At 38.6% G+C, this 21,082-nt stretch overlaps 2 protein-coding genes across 4 annotated transcripts in view; both read left to right on the top strand.

Moving 5' to 3' along the window:
• The window catches only part of YAF2 (YY1 associated factor 2), a 1,232,548-nt gene that overhangs the window by 1,056,919 nt on the left and 154,547 nt on the right, over window positions 1-21,082 (top strand). The window lies entirely within an intron of this gene.
• On the top strand, window positions 31-16,033 carry ZCRB1 (zinc finger CCHC-type and RNA binding motif containing 1). The gene is made up of 8 exons (XM_050749420.1): window positions 31-226; window positions 2,019-2,104; window positions 3,679-3,707; window positions 9,527-9,638; window positions 9,982-10,089; window positions 14,152-14,264; window positions 14,373-14,448; window positions 14,928-16,033. The coding sequence occupies exons 2-8, from the start codon at window positions 2,021-2,023 to the stop codon at window positions 15,057-15,059; spliced, it is 654 nt and encodes a 217-aa protein (XP_050605377.1). The 5' UTR covers window positions 31-226; window positions 2,019-2,020; the 3' UTR covers window positions 15,060-16,033.

Here is a 21,082-nt window from a genome sequence, read left to right as displayed (position 1 = left end):
GCATTGACGTCAGCGAAGCGCTCGCCTCTGGGCCCGCCTTCGGGGCCCGGATCTGAAACAACCGGGAAGAGGCACCGTGGCTGCTACCATCTGGTCCCCGCGCCTGACCCCTCCCAGGACTCGTGATGCCAAGGCCGCTGCGAGCGGCTACGAAGAGTCGGGGTTGAGCCCCAGCTGAGCTGAGGGCTCGCACTCTTCTGGTCTCCCAGGCCCAACCCACGTGAAGGTAAACGCCTCCTCAGCTGCGGCCTTCTTTTCTGCGGGACCCCCTCCCCAGACTCGGCTGCCAAAATGCTCTGCCCCTCTCTCCCGCCACCCTTTTTATTCCAGGACCTTAACGTCTACCTGCCTTCGCGGCTCTCAGCAGAACGTCTAAGGCATAGTTTCAAATGAGAAACTTTTAAAAAGCGACCTATCTGTGTTGAGTTCCTGAAGTTTTCTAAATAATTCCCCCAAAACACCAAACATGAGGCAGTTTTCTCATTCCTTCACGAATTGGCATGCCTTAGAGTCAGTACTTTTCCATTTGTGATGGTTCGTCCCCCATCTCAAATACACACCACACGCTCTTTTTAAATCAGAAATTTGAATTTGGTTGAGTCTGATATTCTCACAGTAATTTGCTGACTTTGTAAGATAAGGTGTGAAAATTAATTACTGATTACATTTGTAAATTTTATATACATATACACACATACATACAAGTCCGTCTCTTCCAGGCACCAAGCCTATTTATATAATGTATCATTTCATAATTTGGCAATAGGCAAAGTTAACATTTCGAAAGAAGTTTATATTGTCAATACGTAAAGCTTAAATTTCCTCCTTAATATCATACTAAATGGGGAAAAGAAAATTTTCCTCTTTACACACCACTCCAGAGAAAAAAAAATTAAGACAAACAAAAAAGGTACCCAGCCATAGTACAGGCATGCACAGCATAACAACTTTTTGGTTAACAACAAACCACATATACCACAGTGGTCTCCTAAGAGTATAATACATTGTACCATGTTTTTAGTGCACCTTTTCTGTCTTTAGCTACGTAAATATTTACCATTGTGTTTCAATTGTCTACATTATTCACTACATTAACATGCTATACAGGTTACAGCCTAAGAGCAATAGGCTAGACCATCTAAGTTTGTCTCAGTACACCCTATGATGTTTGCGCTATGAAATCACGTAACACACTCAGAACATACCTCCTTCGTTAAGCGTAGCATGACTGTGTATTAGCAAAAATCAGTGACTAAGGTTCTTTCTGAGTCCCCATGCTCTTTCTGATCTGGGTGAGCAAGGTGTAGGTATTGTCCATATACAATACATATGCATTAAAGCATTTTTTGCTCATAGTCTGAGTGGAAGTTAGGAGTAGCCTTAGGGTTTTTCCTTCATCTATTTAAAACCCATCTCCATACCCATACAGTCTGGCACTGAAAGTGTTGATGTAAAGAATACTTGAAAGAAGAAGAACCAAAAAAGAATTTTTCTTGAGTGGTGACTGGGAAAAAGGAATTCCTTAATTCAGCCTGCTGGAGTTCCTAACTTGTAAGGAAGGTGTACAAATCTGGCATAGTTAAATCGGTGATTGTTAATACTGTATTGATTTTTGTTTTTTGTTTTTTGTTGTTGTTTTTTCAAAATAATACCTAGACTGGTCTGATTGTTTTATTTGGAATTAAGAATACCTGGTTTAGGCCACTTTGGGACGCTGAGACAGGTGGATCACTTGAGGTCAGAAGTTGAAGACCAGCCTGACCAACATGGTGAAACCCTGTCTCTACTAAAAATACAAAATTAGCCAGGCATGGTGGTGGATACCTGTAATCCCAGCTACTCGGGAGGCTGAGGCAGGAGAATTGCTTGAAACTGGGAAGCGGAGGTTGCAGTGAGCCGAGATTGCGCCATTGCACCCCAGCCTGGGCAACAAGAGCGAAACTCCGTCTCAAAAAAAAAAAAAAAAAAAAAGAATCCTGGTTTAGATTGATTGCTGATAGGTTTATTTTCACTTTTAGAAATGAGTGGTGGATTGGCTCCAAGTAAGAGCACAGTGTATGTATCCAACTTGCCCTTTTCCCTGACAAACAATGACTTGTACCGGGTAAGTAAATCTTATCAAGTGACTGCTATTTGAGATACAGATAACCTTAAGCAAATAGTTCTCCTTGGCAAAATTCTTTTTTTCTTTTTCTTCTTTTTTTTTTTTTTTTAAGACAGTCTAATTCTGTCACCCAGGCTGGAGTGCAGTGGCACTATCATGGCTCACTGCAGCCTCCTGCCCCCTCAGGTGGTACTCCCACCTCAGCCTCCCGAGTAGCTGGGAAATACAGGTGTGCGCCACCATGTCTCTACAAGCTACCTGGGCACCTAAGGTTGGAAGATTGCTTGAGCCTAGGAGGTGGAGGCAACAGTGAGCCAAGATCACACCACTGCACTCCAGCCTGGGTAACAGAATGAGACCCTGTCTCAAAAAAAAAAAAAAGAAAAAATAGAAGCTGTATTTATTGAACATTTAAGTCAAATTATATGTTAGATACTAAGGAGATGCTAAGATGTTAGGTGCTAAGGAGAAAAAATAAAGCGGGAAAGGTGGGCTATTGAATGTTAAGTTGGGAATGGAGGTGAAATTTTACACAGGGAGGTCAGGAATGCCATTATTGAGAAGGTGACTTTTGAATAACGACCTGAAACGAATAAGAGGCACCTGTGCAAATTCTGGAGGACAAGCATTTCAGGAAAAGAGGGGTAATCTTAGGTAAGCCCACTCAAGGTGCCTTATAGGACCTATTTACATCATGGTAAGGACTCTGGCTTTCACTCTGAGTGAAACGAGAGGCCATTAGTAAGTATTATGTAGAAAACTGTACTGGCCTTCAGAACCCAGTGTTGATAACACTGCAATCCAGTTATATTACATTCCAGCATTATATAGCTTAATCATAGAACGAAAAAATTCATTATTATTGGTTGCATATACTAACACGTTCTAAAAGACTTTTTATATAATAGGAACTCTTAGTATATGGGTAATGAGCTGGAACCATAGAAATAAATGAGATTGCATAGGATAAAATAAAAGTAACAGAAGAGAGAGCCAACTATAAAGTTCCACCAACATATTAATGGTGGGCAGAGGAAGAAGACTGATAGAAATGGATTTTTCATTATAAAAGCTTTTTTTATGAGGTTTTTTTGGTTTTGTTTTTTAAATAAAGCAGTCTAAGGATCTGTCTTCTCAAACAGGGATTGCTTCGTAGGAATAACAAGGTAGAGGTGAGGGTAGAATTGGAAAAGTGCTACTCCATAACATTGATATTTGAAGCACAGGTATAGCTGGCACTATGATGGAGTTGATAGTTGCCATGGGTATACCTCAGGAACACAGCAGCTGTCCAGTGTGTATGCCTTAGATCTACCACATGTGTAGAGTGAGTTTTTTTCTCTGTGTTTACTCCATTGTCAAATTTAGGAACTGAGACAGATACATGTGACTCCAACAACAGTAAGAATATTATTCTAGTAACCAAAAAAAACATTTTTTTAGGGCCTGCCTTATAGACTGAAGGCTGAAATTTTTCATAAACTATAACAGAATTTTGTCAACATCTGCAACCTAAAAATTTGATGTTTTCATGATTTTAAAATAAATTGTAAATATGTGGTCTTTTGTTTCAGATATTTTCCAAGTATGGCAAAGTTGTAAAGTAAGTATTCACATTAAATTTTGTAACTTCATTTAAAAGTTTATCTGAATTTGCTTCTCCATTTTTTTCAATGACAGTAAATTTTAAAAAATAAAACATACTTGATGTAACAAAGAAAATAATACTATTAACATTTTTATGACAATTTTAGTTGCTTTTCCATGTACATAAACATGTAGACAATTTTTCTTCAAGACTGTATTCCATACATTCAATTTTATTTTCTTTTTTAATTTGATATATCATAAATGTCTTTCCATGTATTATAAAGATACATCTTCATATCTAATGGTAAACAAATATTTTGGTTACTAGGAAGTGTTATCAAGTATACTATAAGTAACGTACTTTCAAATAAATAGGGGTTTTGGTTTTTTTTTTCAAATAAATAGTGTAAAATCTAATATTTCTGTGCATCTGACTTGCAGGATGCTATGAGACTGATAAATAGAAAACGTATTATCTTCCTTCAGAGAAAGCTTAGAGATCATTGGAAAGACTAGAAACATACAAATGGTATGGATGATAACAGGGCTGAGGGTTAGGAACAATAAAAAGAACTTGAACTCGTATTTCACTGTTGTAAATCAAGCAACTATATTATGGGGCAAAAAAGTAAAAGGATACTGTCGTCCTAACTATCTTATAACCAATATACATTCTGATATAAATTTAAAATCCCAATAATTTTGAGCATGTTTCTCTTGGCTAATTTCTTCTAGTGTTCCATAAATGGATATTAAACAGTTGAAGCTCATTTGCATCTTGAAATTACTAACTTCTTTTACAGTTACTTTGCTATTAAAAAATCATTATCAAAAATGCTTCTGTGTAAATTTTTGGGTGTTCAGATTTTAAAAAGTCATCGTCATCAGTCCAAACACTGGTAATGATGATGGTATGTAATACTTAAATGAGCACATATATATGCCAGGCATTGTTCTAATCTCTTTATGTGTATTATTTAATTCTCACAACTACCCTTTAAGGTAGGTACTGTTATTATCTCAATATTATAAATGATGAAACTGAAGCACACAGTAAACCTAAAGTCATCTTGCTAGCTAATGGTGGAGAAAATATTTGAATCCAACAGTGAGATTTCAGAGTCCACTCCCTTTTACCTTTTTTTTTTTCTGCTTTGTCAGAATCTTTGAGTGGATCTCCATGTCAATATATAGTCCTGAACCATGAAACTGCAATGGAATTAAAGACACAGGGTTATAAGCACCTAGAAACAGGGAAGACTTTAGAGAGCCAGAGAAGGCTTACCTGAGTCAGTGTTTTTTGAGTGGAAACCTAAGGATGAGTAACAGTTAAGTAGGCAAAAATAAGGGAGGAATATTTCAGGTAGAGGGAATAGCTTGTGCAAAGGCCTTGTGGCAAAAGAAAATAAAGTGACATCAAGAAATAGAAAGAAGGCCAGTGTGACTAGAGATGAGTGAGTAAGGGGGACAAAGCACAAGATGGCTCCAGAGATGGAAGCAGTTTCCTCATCTTCTTGGCCAGGTTACAAAGGTATTTGGTTTTCATTCTAAGAATATCAGGAATCATTTAAGAATTTTAAGTGAGGGGTGACATGATTTAAATTTTTTAAAGTTTATTCTGGCCTAATGTAGAAATTAGATTGGAGGGGAACAAAAAAAGCAAATGCAACTGGGCCCAGTGGCTCACACCTGTAATCCCAGTGCTTTGGGAGACCAATGTGGGGGGATCACTTGAAAGGTCAGGAATTCAAGACCAGCCTGACCAACATGGCGAAACCCCATCTCTACAAAAAAATACAAAAATTAGCCGGCCGTGGTGGTACACACCGGTAATCCCAGCTACTTGGGAGGCGAGGCATGAGAATCACTTGAACCCAGGAGGCGGATGGAGGTGGAGGTTGCAGTGAACCGAGATCATGCCACTGCACTCCAGCCTGGGCAGAGCAAGACTCCATCTCAAAAAAAAAAAAAAAGAAAAAAGAGAAAATGCAGTGAGACCAGTCTGAAATCTAAAACTGTAGCCCAGGGGAGAAATCTGTACTAAAATAGTACAGGTAGAGCTATAGAGACTGGTCAGATTTGAGAGGTGGTAAGATTTCAGAAATCATTATGAAGTAAAATGGGTAATACTTAGTGATATGTATAGGAAGGAAAGTGGGTAATATTTAGTGATGTGCTTACTTTGTACATAAGGACTTTGTGAACAGGAAGGAGGTGTTATGGATGACATTCAGGTTTCCCAAAATAGTGTATGCTTCATATTATGTGCTTAAATAAGTACATCATATACCTTGTATTAGGAAATTAGGTGCTACTGTCTACCTCTTTTCCCTTGCCAGAAACATGGGAGTCACAGTAGATTTGTCCTTTTAAATCTCTGGTGTAAATTTTTTTTCTGTTACCACAGAAGGTATCTCTATAAAAGTATTGTATGATAGTTGGTTTGTTGGTCTGTCTCCACCACTAAACTGTAAGCTTTCTCCTGAGGGTAAAAACTACTGTTAGTGCTTAGCACATGGGCTTGAGGCTAACAGAGTGACTGAATGACCGAATGAATGAACACATACAATGTACTCTTTTAGAAACTACTTTTCCTATTTTTTTTTTGTCTATTTTTCCCATTGAATATAAAGGTATATCTATCAATGAACATATTGAGGTAGGCACGTATGGATTACAGAGACAACCTTAAAGGAGTTTACATTAAAATAGATGAGATGAGGCATTTTTTATGAATAACACAATTCAGCAGAGACTAGCATAATGGAGGAGAAATGATATCCAGTTGAAGCTATTAGAAACTGACACATTGACTTGAATCCCGAAAGAATGAGGAAAATTTTAATGGGCAATGATTCAGAGGTGAAAGAAGATAGAAGCTGTGTGAACAAAGGCACAAATTTGGGGAAATACAGGCCATGCTACTGGAGCATTGAGTGGTTTCTTTTGAGTAGACTTCATAGTTTGTACGTGGGAAGGAGCAGTGAAAGATTAAGGAGATGGGAGCCAAATCATCAAGGATACTGACTGGGGGACAAAGAATAGGCAATTTACAGAACCAAAGATTTTTGAACAAAGGAATGGTGTGATTTTATTCCTTAAGTAGAAGACCACTTAGGGATATGAGAAAATTATAAGAGAAAAAATTATAAAGGAACCAATAAGAATAGACTGTTAAAACAGTAATGCCCCTATGGACAAGAAAAAAGCAGTGGAATCAGAAAAGAGGCAACAGATGAGAGATCATTAATTGAGGATGATGTAGAAAGCCAACACTTCTTTTGAAATAGTACTTTAAAAAAAAAAAGATAACTTTCACAAACATTATGAAAAATTCCAAAATGTAAAGCAACTACCTTATTCAATATTTCTGTCAAAATTGGTTAAAATGTTTCCTGCATATTCTCATAACTGGTGCTTTGACGATAACCAGTCTAAATTTGAACCTTCTTACCTTGGGTGCTTGCCTCTCCTTACCTTCTAAGCCCATTGAATATATAGGTGTACCGTTTGAGAAACTAAACCATTTTAGTTGCCCATTTTTCCCTAAATTATTTCAATTTGTTCTTCTTTTAAATGAAATTGGACATTGCTTTTCTTAATGTGATGGCATCTTTTTATCAGTTTCATTCCAAAGACTATGTATGCACCTTAACCCAAACCCAAATAATTTTAATATGGGAAATGTTATGCTGAATAAAACTTCTATTTATTCACTTGTGTCCTATTATCTATTTTCCTGTAATTCAAACATGAGAAAATTACTAAGCTTTATCTTGAACATTATCTTTGTTTTAACTTTGGAAATAATTTCAAGTTTATAAAAAGTTATGACAATGTTAGGTACTAAGAACAGCAAAATATCCTTCATGTAAATTCACCTGTTATTAACATTTCCCCCATTTACTTTATCACTTGTACTCTCTCTTGCCCTGTATGTGTGGATATATACACACACAACTTGTTTTTGTGAGGTATGTAAGGGTGAATTACAAACATCATCGCCCTTTATTCCTACATACTTCAGTGTGTTATTTCCTAAAAGTAAGGATATATTTTATATAACCACAGTACAATTACCAACTTCATAAAGTTATTTTGATACAGTTGTTTTACTAAATCAATCATTCATGTTCCAATTTTGTCAGTTGACCTAATAATGTCCTGCATAGTATTTTTCCCCTCTATTAGAGGATCAGTCTAGAGTCAAGTATTGTATTGTCTTTAATTTTTCTTTTTAGGCTCCTTTAGTCTAGAACATTGTAAGGAATATATAGCCTACCCTCTTCCCCTCCCCCTCATTTTGTATGTTGCTGATGTTTCCTTGTTATTAGATCTAGTTTACATTTTCTTGGCTACTATACTGCATAGCGGATGTGTTGTTCTCAGAATACCACATCTGGAGGCAGACACTGTCAGTCTGTCCCTCAGTAGTGATAGGAATTTTGATCACACAGTCAAGGTGTTGTCTAGATTTTTTCACTGTAGACTTATTTTCCCTTTGCAATTAATAAACAATCCATGGAAGACACTCTAAGACAGTACAAGTACTCTGCTCCACATAAAAATCTCATTTTAGACTTAGCATTTGTTGATGGTTCTTGCCTGATCCAGTCTTTACCATGATTGTTGCCAATTGGTGATTTTTCCAACTCCAGCATTTCCTCTACATTCACCAGTCATCCCTTGGCATTCTGCTGTAAGCAAGAGCCTTCCCTCCCATCTCCTCCACTTATTTACTGGTCTATTATCAGTAAGAATTGTAAATTCCTACCTTCTCTGTGGCCTGTAATTTATTACTGTAATGAATTGTTTTGGTGCTCAAATTGTCCTTGATTTGGCCAGTGGGAGCTCCTTCCAGCTGGCTGCTGTATTCTTGGCCCCATCATTCATTCATTCATTCATTCATTCATTCCTCTCTCTCTCTCTCTCTCTCTCTCTCTCTCTCTCTCTCTCTCTCTGTCTCACTTGCTCACTCACTTTTGCACTCTCTTACTTTCTGGCGTAAGATGTTCCAAGCTCCTCTTGTACCTGCCCTGCTCTAGCCTTTGAATCAGCTATTTCTCCAAAGAGCCCTGGTGAACATTGTTTTTAAACTATGTTAATTGACATAGGGTGAGCAAGGGCCTTCAGGACTAGGGTTGTGGATGGGGCAAGAGAAAGAGCAGGCTCTGTGCTGTCATAACTCTCCTTATCACTCAGGTACACCCTAGTAGGTGGTATGGCTGAAAACCACAGAACTGGAGATTCTTTTTCCCTAAAGATTGGGGTCTCACTATGTTGCCTAGGCTGTTCTCAAACTCTTGTTCAGGCATCCTCCTGCCTCTGTCTCCCAAGTAGCTGGAACTACAGGTGCGCACCACCACACCCAGCTCTGAAGATTTTTTTTTTTTTCTTATTTTTCTGAAGATTCTTTAAAAGAATATTAAGAATATACTTTGATTCTAACACTTAAAAAAATAAGTAAATCATTTTACTTTTTGTGTAAAGTATACCTTTATTTTGTTTTGTTTTGCAAGCTGAGGGAGTTAGTATGGAAGAGGGATTATGGTTACTCCTTAAGATTTCATTGTCTCTGTAATCTCTTTACTTCACCCTTCAATCTCTGATTAACTCCTAATCATAGGTGTGCTCACTTGTGTTAAATCAGTATCACCCTTTCCCATTTCCATGCTTGATATCCCTTGACTTTGAAGAGATAGCTGATTTTTCAAATGTATTAATTTATCTTATAAATTTTTCATTTAGCCCTTTTTAAAATGAATGTTTCAAGTATTAATACCTGTTTTGTTTATTGCTGCCTCATTTTTAACTATTTGTTTATGCTTTAAGGGTTACCATAATGAAAGATAAAGATACCAGGAAGAGTAAAGGGGTTGCATTTATTTTATTTTTGGATAAAGACTCTGCACAAAACTGTACCAGGGCAATAAACAACAAACAGGTAAGCTATTCATCTCCATCGAGGTTTTTAGCCCCAAAGTCTTTATGCTCATCCAGGCCAAAAATGTGGGGATATAGTGGATCATCAGGTCTAATAGATATCTGTAGATTCTTAAGATAGATCTAACTTATGGAAAGAAAAGAGGTCAAACTGTACTGGGTTCTCAAAACATTGGTGGAATCTCAGGAATAAGAATACTACAGAATAGAATTTATCATACCTAAGTGACAATTGCTAAAAAATCCAAAATAAACTAGAATTGAAGATTTGAGAAAATTGATTAAATAATTAATTTTAGATTTCAATGAAATACATTCTACATTTACAGTTTTCTCTTGTTTAGTTATTTGGCAGAGTGATAAAAGCAAGCATTGCTATTGACAATGGAAGAGCAGCTGAGTTCATCCGAAGGCGAAACTACTTTGATAAATCTAAGTGTTATGAATGTGGGGTAAGTAAACCTAAAACTTAATGTAACTTTCCATAGTTTAAGATACTTTTCACGTCAGTCTTTTATTTTTGCTCACCAAAACTTCTGACTGGCTAAACCAGGTTATGAAAATGCTTTATTTTTTAATATTTATTTTTTTGAGACAGGGTTTTCCTCTGTCACCCAGGCTGGAGTGCAGTGATGCAATCACAACTCACTGCAGCCTCCACCTCCTGGGCCCAGGTGATCGTCCCACCGCAATGTCCAAGTAGCTGGGACCACAGGCATGCACCATCACGCCCTGCTTAATTTTTTAATTTTTTTGTAGAGGCAGGTTGTTCCTATGTTGCCCAGGCCAATCTCAAACTCCTGGACTCAAGCATTCCTCCCACCTCAGCCTCCCAAAGTGCTACAGTTACAAGTGTTAGCCACTGTGCCTGGCCTAGTTGTTTCACTTAGGGACTCTAAACTCATCAAAGTAAATTCAGTTGAAATGCACTGTGTAAAGATAACCTGAGTTGGGTAATACAAAGTGGTGTTTTCTCTAGTTCCTAAATCTTTGAAAATCACTAGTTTTAAAAGTGTTAGACTGATTATTTATGTCACTGTCTTGCAAGATTTTAGTAACTCATAAATTTTTGTTAATAGGATATTGCCTGTTTCTGTACCAGTTTTTAAGTGTCACAGTTCAATAGCAACATTATCATGTGACCTTATCCACTATGGGATATTGTGTTTTGAAGTTTTTTATTTTTTCCTATTAGTATTGCTAGTGTTTTATAACTGAACTATCCTCACATTTTCTTCTTTGGTTCTCTTCATGATCTGTCATTATCCATTTAAAGTGTTGGTGATGAGGAGGAAAAAACAGCCATAGAATAATTTTGTATAAGATCTGTATTGGTACCAAGAGAATTTTAGTCTGGTTCTCACAGGTGTAAGTTTGTAAAATGACCATATAAAATACTTAAGAAACAGGCCTGGCACAGTGGCTCATGCCTGTAATCCTAGCACTTTGGGAAGCTGAGGTGGGTGGATCACTTGAGGTCAGGAGTTCAAAAGCAGACTGACCAACATGGTGAAACCCCGTCTCTACTAAAAATACAAAAAAATTAGCCAGGCGTGGTGGCAGGCACCTGTGATCCCAGCTACTTGGAAGGCTGAGGCAGGAGAATCACTTGAACCCAGGAAGCAGAGGTTGCAGTGAGCCGAGATCACTCCACTGCACTCCAGCCTGGACGACAGAGCGAGACTCCGTCTCAAAAATAAAAATAAAATACTTAAAAAACAGAGTCGAGAGGTAGTAATGGGGAGCTGGGGAGAGAATCATGGAGAGATACCATCCTGGCTACAAAATCACATGGAAGATGCAAGGAAATGGCTTGAGGTCCTCTACCCCACTGTCACTCCCCATACCCCCCACAAAAAAGATAACTAAATAAACAGACTGACGGATGAATGAATAGAAAGAGTGAGCAAGCAGTCGCTTGGATACATACTGATTCTGTCAATTCCTATGATTCTGAAACCTCTTAAGTAAACACTTTAGAAACTTTTCCAAAGTTCTGAGTTTTGTAAAAGAAAGAAAGGGAGGGAGGGAAGGTAGTTACATTCAGATTGGTATATATCTTCATATTCACAGTGAATATTAAGTTATCTGAGAAATCCTAGATGAATCTGTTAATTGGTTCCTTTTGGTATATGGATCCATAGAGTTGTTATTTTTTTACATTTTTATATTTAATTTCCCTTCCTCCAAAAAAACCTATTTATATTTACTTAGCCTGGTTTTTCTAAAGTTATTTCATTAAATCGTTTTTAGTATGGGATATGTTAATATGTTTTGCTATAATATTATTCCAAAACACAGTTTCAGATATGCTTCTCTAACTATATTTTCTCAGCAGCTCATTAACAGTAAGTAACCTCTCTTAGGTTGGGCCATGTCCTAGGTATACAAAGTGCACAGTCTGTCTGCTCTGTCAAATATACTGGAAAAGCATGATTATTGTTCCCTTCTATTGTTCTAACCTTGGCTCAGTCCCCACACCCTACCCTGACATACCTCTTAAATGGAATTGTAGTGAGCTGATGTCCACATTATAGTTGAGCTCTTATATTTTACAAGTCAATGTTCTAGCTAAGTAGGAATAATAGCCTAGTCCAGCATTGTCAAATGAGAATATAATGCAAGCCACGTATGTTACTAAGTCTTCAGAAATCCAATGTGTATTTTACCTTTACACTACATATCAATTCAGACAAGTTCTCAATAGCCACATTGTCTGGCTAGTGGCTACTGTAATTGGATAGCGCAACTGTAGTCAGCATATGAAAGGGAAAAAACGAAAGTAATTCATAGGAAAAGTGAGGAAGAAATTTTCCATTTGTTTTTTGTTTTTTTGTTTGTTTTTTGAGACAGGGTCTTGCTCTGTTGCCCAGGCTGGCGTGAAGTAGCACAATCTCGGCTCACTGCAGTCTCTGCCTCCCGGGTTCAATCAATTCTTGTGCCTCAGTCTCCTGAGTAGCTGGGATTACAGGCGCGTGCCACCACGCCCAACTAATTTTTGTGTAGTTAGTAGAGACAGGGTTTTTCCATGTTGGCCAGGCTGGTCTTCAGCTCGCTTCCTCAGGTGACCCGTCCGCCTCAGTCTCCCAGTGCTGGGATTATAATCCCAGCAATCCCAGTGCTGGGATCCCAGCGCTGGGATTACAGGCTTGTAATCCACCATGCCTAGCCCAAAAGAGTATTTTTTTTTTTTTTTTTTTTTTTTTTTTTTGAGACGGAGTCTTGCTGTGTTACCCAGGCTGGAGTACAGTGGCACAATCTCTGCTCACTGCAAGCTCCGCCTCCCGGGTTCACGCCATTCTCCTGCCTCAGCCTCCAAGTAGCTGGGACTACAGGCGCGCACCACCACACCCGGCTAATTTTTTTGTATTTTTAGTAGGGATGGGGTTTTACTGCATTAGCCAGGATGGTCTCGATCTCCTGACCTCGTGATCCACCCGCCTCGGCCTCCCAAAGTGCTGGGATTACAGGCTTGAGCCACCGCGCCCAGCCCAAAAGAGTATTAAGCAACATATCGGAAATTAACAGGAATAGTTTTATCCTCATTTTATCAGTAACTTAAGATGTTTACATTTAGGGTAAATGATCCATTTAAGTTTTGATTTTTTTTTTTTTTTTTTGAGACGGAGTTATTTGCTCTGGTCACCCAGGCTGGAGTGCAGCAGCACGATCTCACCTCACTGCCACCTCCACCTCCTTGGTTTAAGCAATTCTCCTACCTCAGCCTCCTGAGTAGCTGGGGCTACGGGTGTGTGCCACTACGCCCAGCTAATTCTTTTTTTGTTTGTTTGTTTTTTAGTAGAGACAGGGTTTCACCATTTTGGCCAGTCTGGTCTCGAACTCCAGACCTCAGGTGATCCACCCGCCTCAGCTTCCCAAAGTGCTGGGATTACAAGCGTGAGCCACCACACCTGACCGAACTGTTTTATATCTTGAATTTTGAGATTTAAATGTTTGAGAGAAGACTACTACTTCTACTCTTAGTAAAACCACTAAATAGTCCTAAATGTTAATTTTAACTGAGAGTTACAATATCACCTTCTAAATAGTAAAGTACTGGGTTTTATCATTAATGTCTTTCTATGTGGTCCCAGTATGGGAATATTCCTTTTTAAATTCGAAAACCTTTTAGTAAGGCCGGGTGCGTGACTCACACCTGTAATCCCAGCACTTTGGGAGGTCAAGGCGGGTGGATCACGAGGTCAGGAGATCGAGACCATCCTGGCTAATATGGTGAAACCCTGTCTCTACAAAAAATACAAAAAAAAATTAGCCGGGCTTGGTGGCGGGTGCCTGTAGTCCCAGCTACTCGGGAGACTGAGGCAGGAGAATGGTGTGAACCCAGGAGGTGGAACTTGCAGTGAGCCTAGATCGCGCCACTGCACTCCAGTCTGGGCGACAGAGCAAGACTCCATCTCAAAAGAAAAAAAACCTTTTAGTATTAGAGTACCAGGCAAGATTTTGTAAATAACAAATATGGTATTTTTTCTTTCCTTTTTAATGGGAAACAAAAGGAAAGTGGACACTTAAGTTACGCCTGTCCGAAAAATATGCTTGGAGAACGTGAGCCTCCAAAGAAGAAAGAAAAAAAGAAAAAAAAGAAAGCTCCTGAACCAGAAGAAGAAATGTATGTATATTATTCTTACTAAATACATTATCATGTTGCTTTTGTCTTTTGGTTGGTTGCTTTTGCCTATTGGTTGGTTACATTCCAATTTGTTTTTCTTTATTTAAGTGAGGAAGTAGAAGAAAGTGAAGATGAAGGGGAGGATCCTGCTCTTGACAGCCTCAGTCAGGCCATAGCATTCCAGGTATTGTTCTTTTAAAAGGCATCATGCAATAGCTGACTGGGTTTATAGTCCTTGCTTACTTCATTGATCACCTCATGGCAACCTCTCTTTTTCCCCCTAACCTCCTAAGCCTTAGGAGACAAGCTGTTTCTCTGAGGTAGTGTGAATGAAAAGTTCCCATTGGTTCTTCCTAGATTTTTAAGGGCCCCACAACACTTACTATCTTAATCTTTTTTCATTAAAAAAATGAGCAGAACTATTTACTCAAAGTGAGTATAGCCCAACAGAAAAGATTTTTTTTAGAAATTGCCTAGGATAATTTTGAGTAAGATTGTGAGATGGGACAGAACTCAGGGGAAGGGAGCAGATCTTATTGTCTGCATGGACTGGGAGGGTGGGAAGTAATGGGATTTGTGGTATGTTTTTGCCATGTTTTGAATTAACGAACCATAAATAATATTAAACAGGTTATTGGTTTTGTTTTGTTTTTTGAATCACAGCAAGCCAAAATTGAAGAAGAACAAAAAAAATGGAAACCCAGTTCAGGAGGCCCCTCAACATCAGATGATTCAAGACGCCCAAGGATAAAGAAAAGCACATATTTCAGTGATGAGGAAGAACTTAGTGATTAAAATCTTGCCCTAGCACAGTAATAAAAATCAAGATTTGTTAATAACAATCTTGAAGAGCTAATTTTAATAAAAATAAGAAAAGTTAGTACTTTACTATCATGTTAATACTATTATTGGTCTCCCAAGAAAAAAGATATTTTAAAAATTTATTTGAAAAGTTCATTATAAGGGCTTTATTCATGCCTGATTTGTTTACATGAGGACTTCTGAAATTAATCCTTAAAACTGAAACTTCCTGAAGACCGAAAAGTTGAATGATTTATTGTTACTTATGTTAATAAACTTTTCAAGAGAATTTTGTCTTTAAATATGGGTGTTTTGTCATCGTATTTCTTGTAGCTTTATCCCAATCTGGATAAATTGTAAATACCTATAAAATAAATTGTATATACCTATAAAATATAAAGTCATATAGCTCTAAAAGGCTTAAAATCAAACACAGGTGTTACTTGTCTGCCCTACCCATAGCACCAAATTCCATTCCCTAGAAGAAACTACTCATATGTGCACACGTGTTGTTAAATAAAATACATATATTTCTGTCAATAAAAAAATAAAGGAGAATTATTCAATCTCTTATACTTCTACCTTCCTCAATCTTCCCAATGTGGCTGTGTTAAAAATTGGGGGGAAATCCATACATATATTTTTTAATGACCATGTAAATAGTTTTCACTTCTGAGCCAAGGAGTATGCTATGATTACATTTTTCCTAGAGTTAATAGTTGTCTATTTTTTTCCATGTAAAGTCTTTGTATTTATGACTAAATCTTCCCATTCTGTCTGCAGGTGGTTATATGGGAGTGGGATTAGCCTTTAATTTTCTACTTTGTATATTTCTATATTGTTTAACTTTGTAAGAATATCCATTAATTACTTTTTAACTAGTAAAAGCAATAAAAATAAGTTAACACTATTATGGTAATACTATTATTGTCATCCCAAGAAAAAATATATTAAAAAGAGATTTGAAAAGTTCATTATAAAAGCTTTATTTGTGTTTCCACTTTGAAAACTACAAAGTGTTAACCACCCATCAGCAAAGAATCTTCCAGATCACAGCAAGACAGAATGATTGAATGCAGTACTCAACCATCTGTTTGGCCATTAGTCAAATACAACAGTTTTGGGTTTTTGGTTTTTTTTTTTTTTAATTTTTATTTATTTATTTATTTTTAAAACGGAGTCTCACTCCTTTGCCCAGGCTGGAGTGCAATGGTGCGATCTCAGCTCACTGCAACCTCCACCTCCCCAATTCAGACGATTTTCTTGCCTCAGCCTAAGTAGCTGGGATTACAGGCACACACTACCACATCCAGGTAATTTTTGTATTTTTTTAGTAGAGATGAGGTTTCACCATGTTGGTCAGGCTAGTCTAAAACTCCTGACCTCATGATCCACCTGCCTCGGCCTCCCAAAGTGCTGGAATTACAGGCGTGAGCCACCATGCCTGGCGTACAGTTTTAAAGCAAAGAAAAAAATTGGGAAAAGATTTGCCACAAATTTAAGTTTCTATGAATACCTGAAGACAGACTCCAGTAGGAAATAAATTAGTGACAAATAGAGTATTTAGAAGATAAAATAGGCCAGGTGCAGTGACTCATAACTGTAATCCCAACACATTGGGAGGCCAAGACAGGAGGACTGCTTGAGGCCAGGAGTTTGAGCCCAGCCTGGGGAAAATAAGGAGACTGTCTTTACAAAAAATAAAATTAGCCACTCGCACCTGTAGTCCTAGATACTTGGGAGGCTGAAGCGGGACAACCTGGGAAACAGCATGATCCTGTCTTTAAAAAAAAAAATTTTTTTTAAAGTAAAAAAAAAGTTTATCATTACTTATCAAGGAAATCTATTACAACCAGGAATACATCAAAATTTACCTAATTAAGAAAAAAAACTTCATTGTTGGTGAGGATGACATTAAGAGCACTTGTATACTGGCCCTGAATCAATTCTGAAGGGTAATTTAACAGTAAATATCAAACGTTAAGTATGTTCTATTTTTTGAACTAGAAATTACATTATATTTTATCCTAGGGTTCTAATCAGAAATGCAGGTATTTATGTACAAACATATATTATTTAAAATTCAAAACAAATAATTGTCAGCTGGGCACAGTGGCTCACATCTGTAATCCCAGCACTTTGGGAGGCCAGGGCAGGCAGATCACTTGAGGCCAGGAGTTTGAGACCAGCCTGGCCAACATAGCGAAACCCCATCTGTACTAAAAATGCAAAAGTTAGCCAGCCACGGTGACACACGCCTGTAATTCCAGCTACTCAGGAGACTGAGGCACAAGAATCGCTGGAACCAGGGAGGCAGAGGCTGCAGTAAGCCAAGATCGCGCCACTGCACTCCAGCCCTGGGTGACAGAGTGAGACTCTGTCTCAAAAAAGGAAAGAAAAAGAATCATCAACAGCAAAGTAAAGCATGATGCATTTGCAATAATAGATTATTAGGAAGCATTAAAATGTTTCAAAGAATTTTTAATTGTATGAAAAAACATTCCAGATATAATGTCAAGTGTAAAACACTTGTTATATATGGATACATATCTACATACGGAAGGGGGAAATGCGTACTGCTAAAGGAGCAATGCAGAGTGGTTCAGAGGATGCTCTTTTTTTTTACTGATTAAGGAAATTCTTTCTTGTTTTTTGAGATGGAATCTTGCTCTGTCACCCAGACTAGAGTGCAGTGGCACAATCTCTGCTCACTGCATGCTCCGCCTCCCGGGTTCACGCCATTCTCCTGCCTCAGCCTCCGAAGTAGCTGGGACTACAGGCGCCTGCCACCAAGTCTGGCTAATTTTTTGTATTTTTAGTAGAGACGGGGTTTCACTGTGTTAGCCAGGATGGTCTCGATCTGACCTCGTGATCCGCCCGCCTCGGCCTCCCAAAGTGCTGGGATTACAGGCGTGAGCCACCGCGTCCAGCAGAGAGTATGCTCTTTTTTTGACAGATACACTTAGGTTCCTATGGCCATGTTGCCACTTAAAACTGCTGATCGTAGGTAATTTACTTAACCTGAATTATATGAAAATGAAGAAGGTTAAAGCAACACAGAAGGACAAATATTGTATGATACCACTTACATGAGGCACCTGGAATAAGCAACATAGAGACAGAAAATAGAGGTTACCAGGGTCTGAAGGGAGGTTAAAAGGGGGGGGTAGTTATTTAATGCATACAGTTTCTGTTTCAGTTGATGAAAAGTTCTGGAAATGGCTAGTGGTGATGGTTGCTCAATACTGTGAATGTACCTAATGGCACTAAGTTGTACATGTAAAAATGGGTAAAATGGGCCGGGCGTGGTGTCTTATGCCTGTAATCCTAGCAGTTTGGGAGTCTGAGGCAGGCAGACTGCCTGAGCTCAGGAGTTTGAGACCAGCCTGGCCAACAGGGTGAAACCCCGTCTCTACTAAAATAGAAAAAAATAGCCGAGTGTGGCAGTGTGCGCCTGTAGTCTCAACTACTCAGGAGGCTGAGGCAGAAGAATTGCTTGAACCCAGGAGGCGGAGGTTGCAGTGAGTCACGATCATGCCACTACACTCCAGCCTGGGCGACAGAGCAAGACTCTGTCTCAAAAAAAAAAAAAAAAAAAAAAAAAAAAGGTAAATTTTATGTGATGTATATTTTATCACACACGCACAAAAAAAAAAAAAACATGTGCCTCAAGTGACAGGACTGCATAGAAAAAAATGTGCAAACATAACTAAAAATTTTTTGTAAAGTGTAATTAGGCCACCAAGCCCTCCCCACAGCCCACCAAGTCATGCTGAACCATCACACCTGCAAGCCCCTTCCTTGTGGTCTACGTCCAGAATAATATTAAGATAGGTTTCCCACTGCAGGCAAGGGATTGGAGGGGTCCTTCCCCAGGAGAAAATACACACAGCTTGAGATATTCGCCCTAAAGAAAATGTTCAGTAATAAAGACCTCCAAGTTAATATGTCCAAAGCAACGCTAGTGAAATATGCTTTAATCAGGTTTTCAGTGCTTCACATTCAAATATGAACAGACACATAAGCATCAACAAACATTTGAGGAAAGCCTGTAATACAACAGAAACCCAAACAAGCATACCACAAAAGAGAGCTTTAAGAACAATTCTGGCTTTGAAAATCTATCCCCTACGGTTTCAGAAAAAGAGACTGTGAACCTGTGATGAACTTGGCAGTTTCTTTTTTTTTTTTTTTTTTTTTTTTTTTTTTTTTTGAGATGAAGTCTCGCTCTGTCACCAGGCTGGAGTGCAGTGGTGCAGGTGCAATCTCGGCTCACTGCAACCTCTTCCTCCTGGGTTCAAGTGATTCTCCTGCCTCAGCCTCCTGAGTAGCTGTGACTACAAGCGTGCACCACCACCACCACACCCGGCTAATTTTTGTATTTTTAGTAGAGATGGGGTTTCACCATGTTGGCCAGGATGGGTCTCGACCTCCTTACCTCATGATCTGTCCACCTTGGCCGCCCAAAGTGCTGGGATTACAGGCATGAGCCACCGTGCCAGGCCTGTTTTTGTTTGTTTGTTTGTTTGTTTGTTTGTTTGTTTAGAGTTTCACTCTTGTTGCCCAGGCTGCAGTGCAATGGCATGATCTCAGCTCACTGCAACCTCCACATCCTGGATTCAAGTAATTCTCCTGCCTCAGCCTCTCATGTAGCTGGGATTACAGGTGTGTGCCATCATGCCCAGCTAATTTTGTATTTTTTTAGTAGAGATGGGGTTTCACTGTGTTGGTCAGGCTGGTTTCAAACTCCTGACCTCAATTGATCCATCTGTCCTGGCCTCCCAAAGTGCTGGGATTACAGGCGTGAGCCACTGTGCCTGGCCAACTTGGTAGTTTCTAATAAGTACTTGTCTAGCAGAGAATGCCCCTCTTGCCCTTCTTGCTGGATATGACTAATGGTTTTTTTTTTTTTCCTTCTGCAGTCATTTACTCATTTGCTTTTTTGACTAGATGCCTTATTCTGAAATTGTCAATTACAGTTTTCAGAGTATCATGAAATTCAATTATGCCCACATAGGACATTTATAAATTCTGCATGTTAATTTATTCCTTTGTTTTATAAGCTATAAGTGTGTGTATATATGTGCTCTACAGCCAGGTGTGGTGGCATGCACCTGTAGTCCCAGCTCCTGGAGAGGCTAAGGTGGGACGTTCCCTTGAGCCCAGGAATTTAAGTCCAGCTGGGCAACAGAGTAACACCTTGTCTCTAAAAAACAAATAAAATTGAATTTAAGTAATATTTTTGGCAGGGTGTGGTGGCTCATGCCTGTAATCCCAGCACTTTGGGAGGCCAAGGCAAGAGGATCTCTTGAAGCCAGGAGTTCAAGACAGCCTAGGCAGCAAAGTGAGACCCTGACTTTATAAAAATAAAAAATAACTTTTTTAAATTAAAAAAATAAAAACTATGTTTTAAATGCTTAAATATTAAAACCTTGATTACCATACCTAGAAAAGTACTTGAAAGCTTTACATAGAATATGCCATAGATCAGTAACTTAGGTTCAATCATTGATGGAGGGCTGGAAACCTAATTTTTAAAGTGGGGAGGAAACTATTGGATCATATAACTAAGCCATCCAGCTTCAGAAATGGATAAAAGAGATAAAAATGTAATTAGAAATATCTTTTTCTTTGTCTTACCACTGCTTTCCTCTGTACTTCCTTTATTTCTCAACAAGCTTTCTTCATATGATGGTAGAGATAACCATCAGTATCTCTAAAACTAAGAATCCCAACAAAGAAAACCCCTTTCCCAATGGTCCCAGCAAAAGTTCCTGATTGGCTAGGTCTCTGTCACAGTCCCCATTCCTGGAAATAAGGAGTAGAGTCAGTCCCACCCAAACTACATAGAGTGAAAGTATTCCTGTGCAACGCAGTATCTATCTTCAGTTTGGAATCAATATGGAAATTACCCTGTCAAAAGAATCTTAAGCCTAAAACCCTCCTTTCAACATTTCCAAGGGCAGAACACTGAGACAGCTGAGCAGAACACACAAAGAAAATAAAGATTCAGGCCG

The sequence above is a fragment of the Macaca thibetana genome, chromosome 11 (genome assembly GCF_024542745.1).
Source record: "Macaca thibetana thibetana isolate TM-01 chromosome 11, ASM2454274v1, whole genome shotgun sequence".
In the NCBI taxonomy this organism is placed as follows: domain Eukaryota; kingdom Metazoa; phylum Chordata; class Mammalia; order Primates; family Cercopithecidae; genus Macaca; species Macaca thibetana.
The sequence above is the reverse complement of the archived record's forward strand: the minus strand, read 5'-3'. Positions and strand labels throughout refer to the sequence as shown.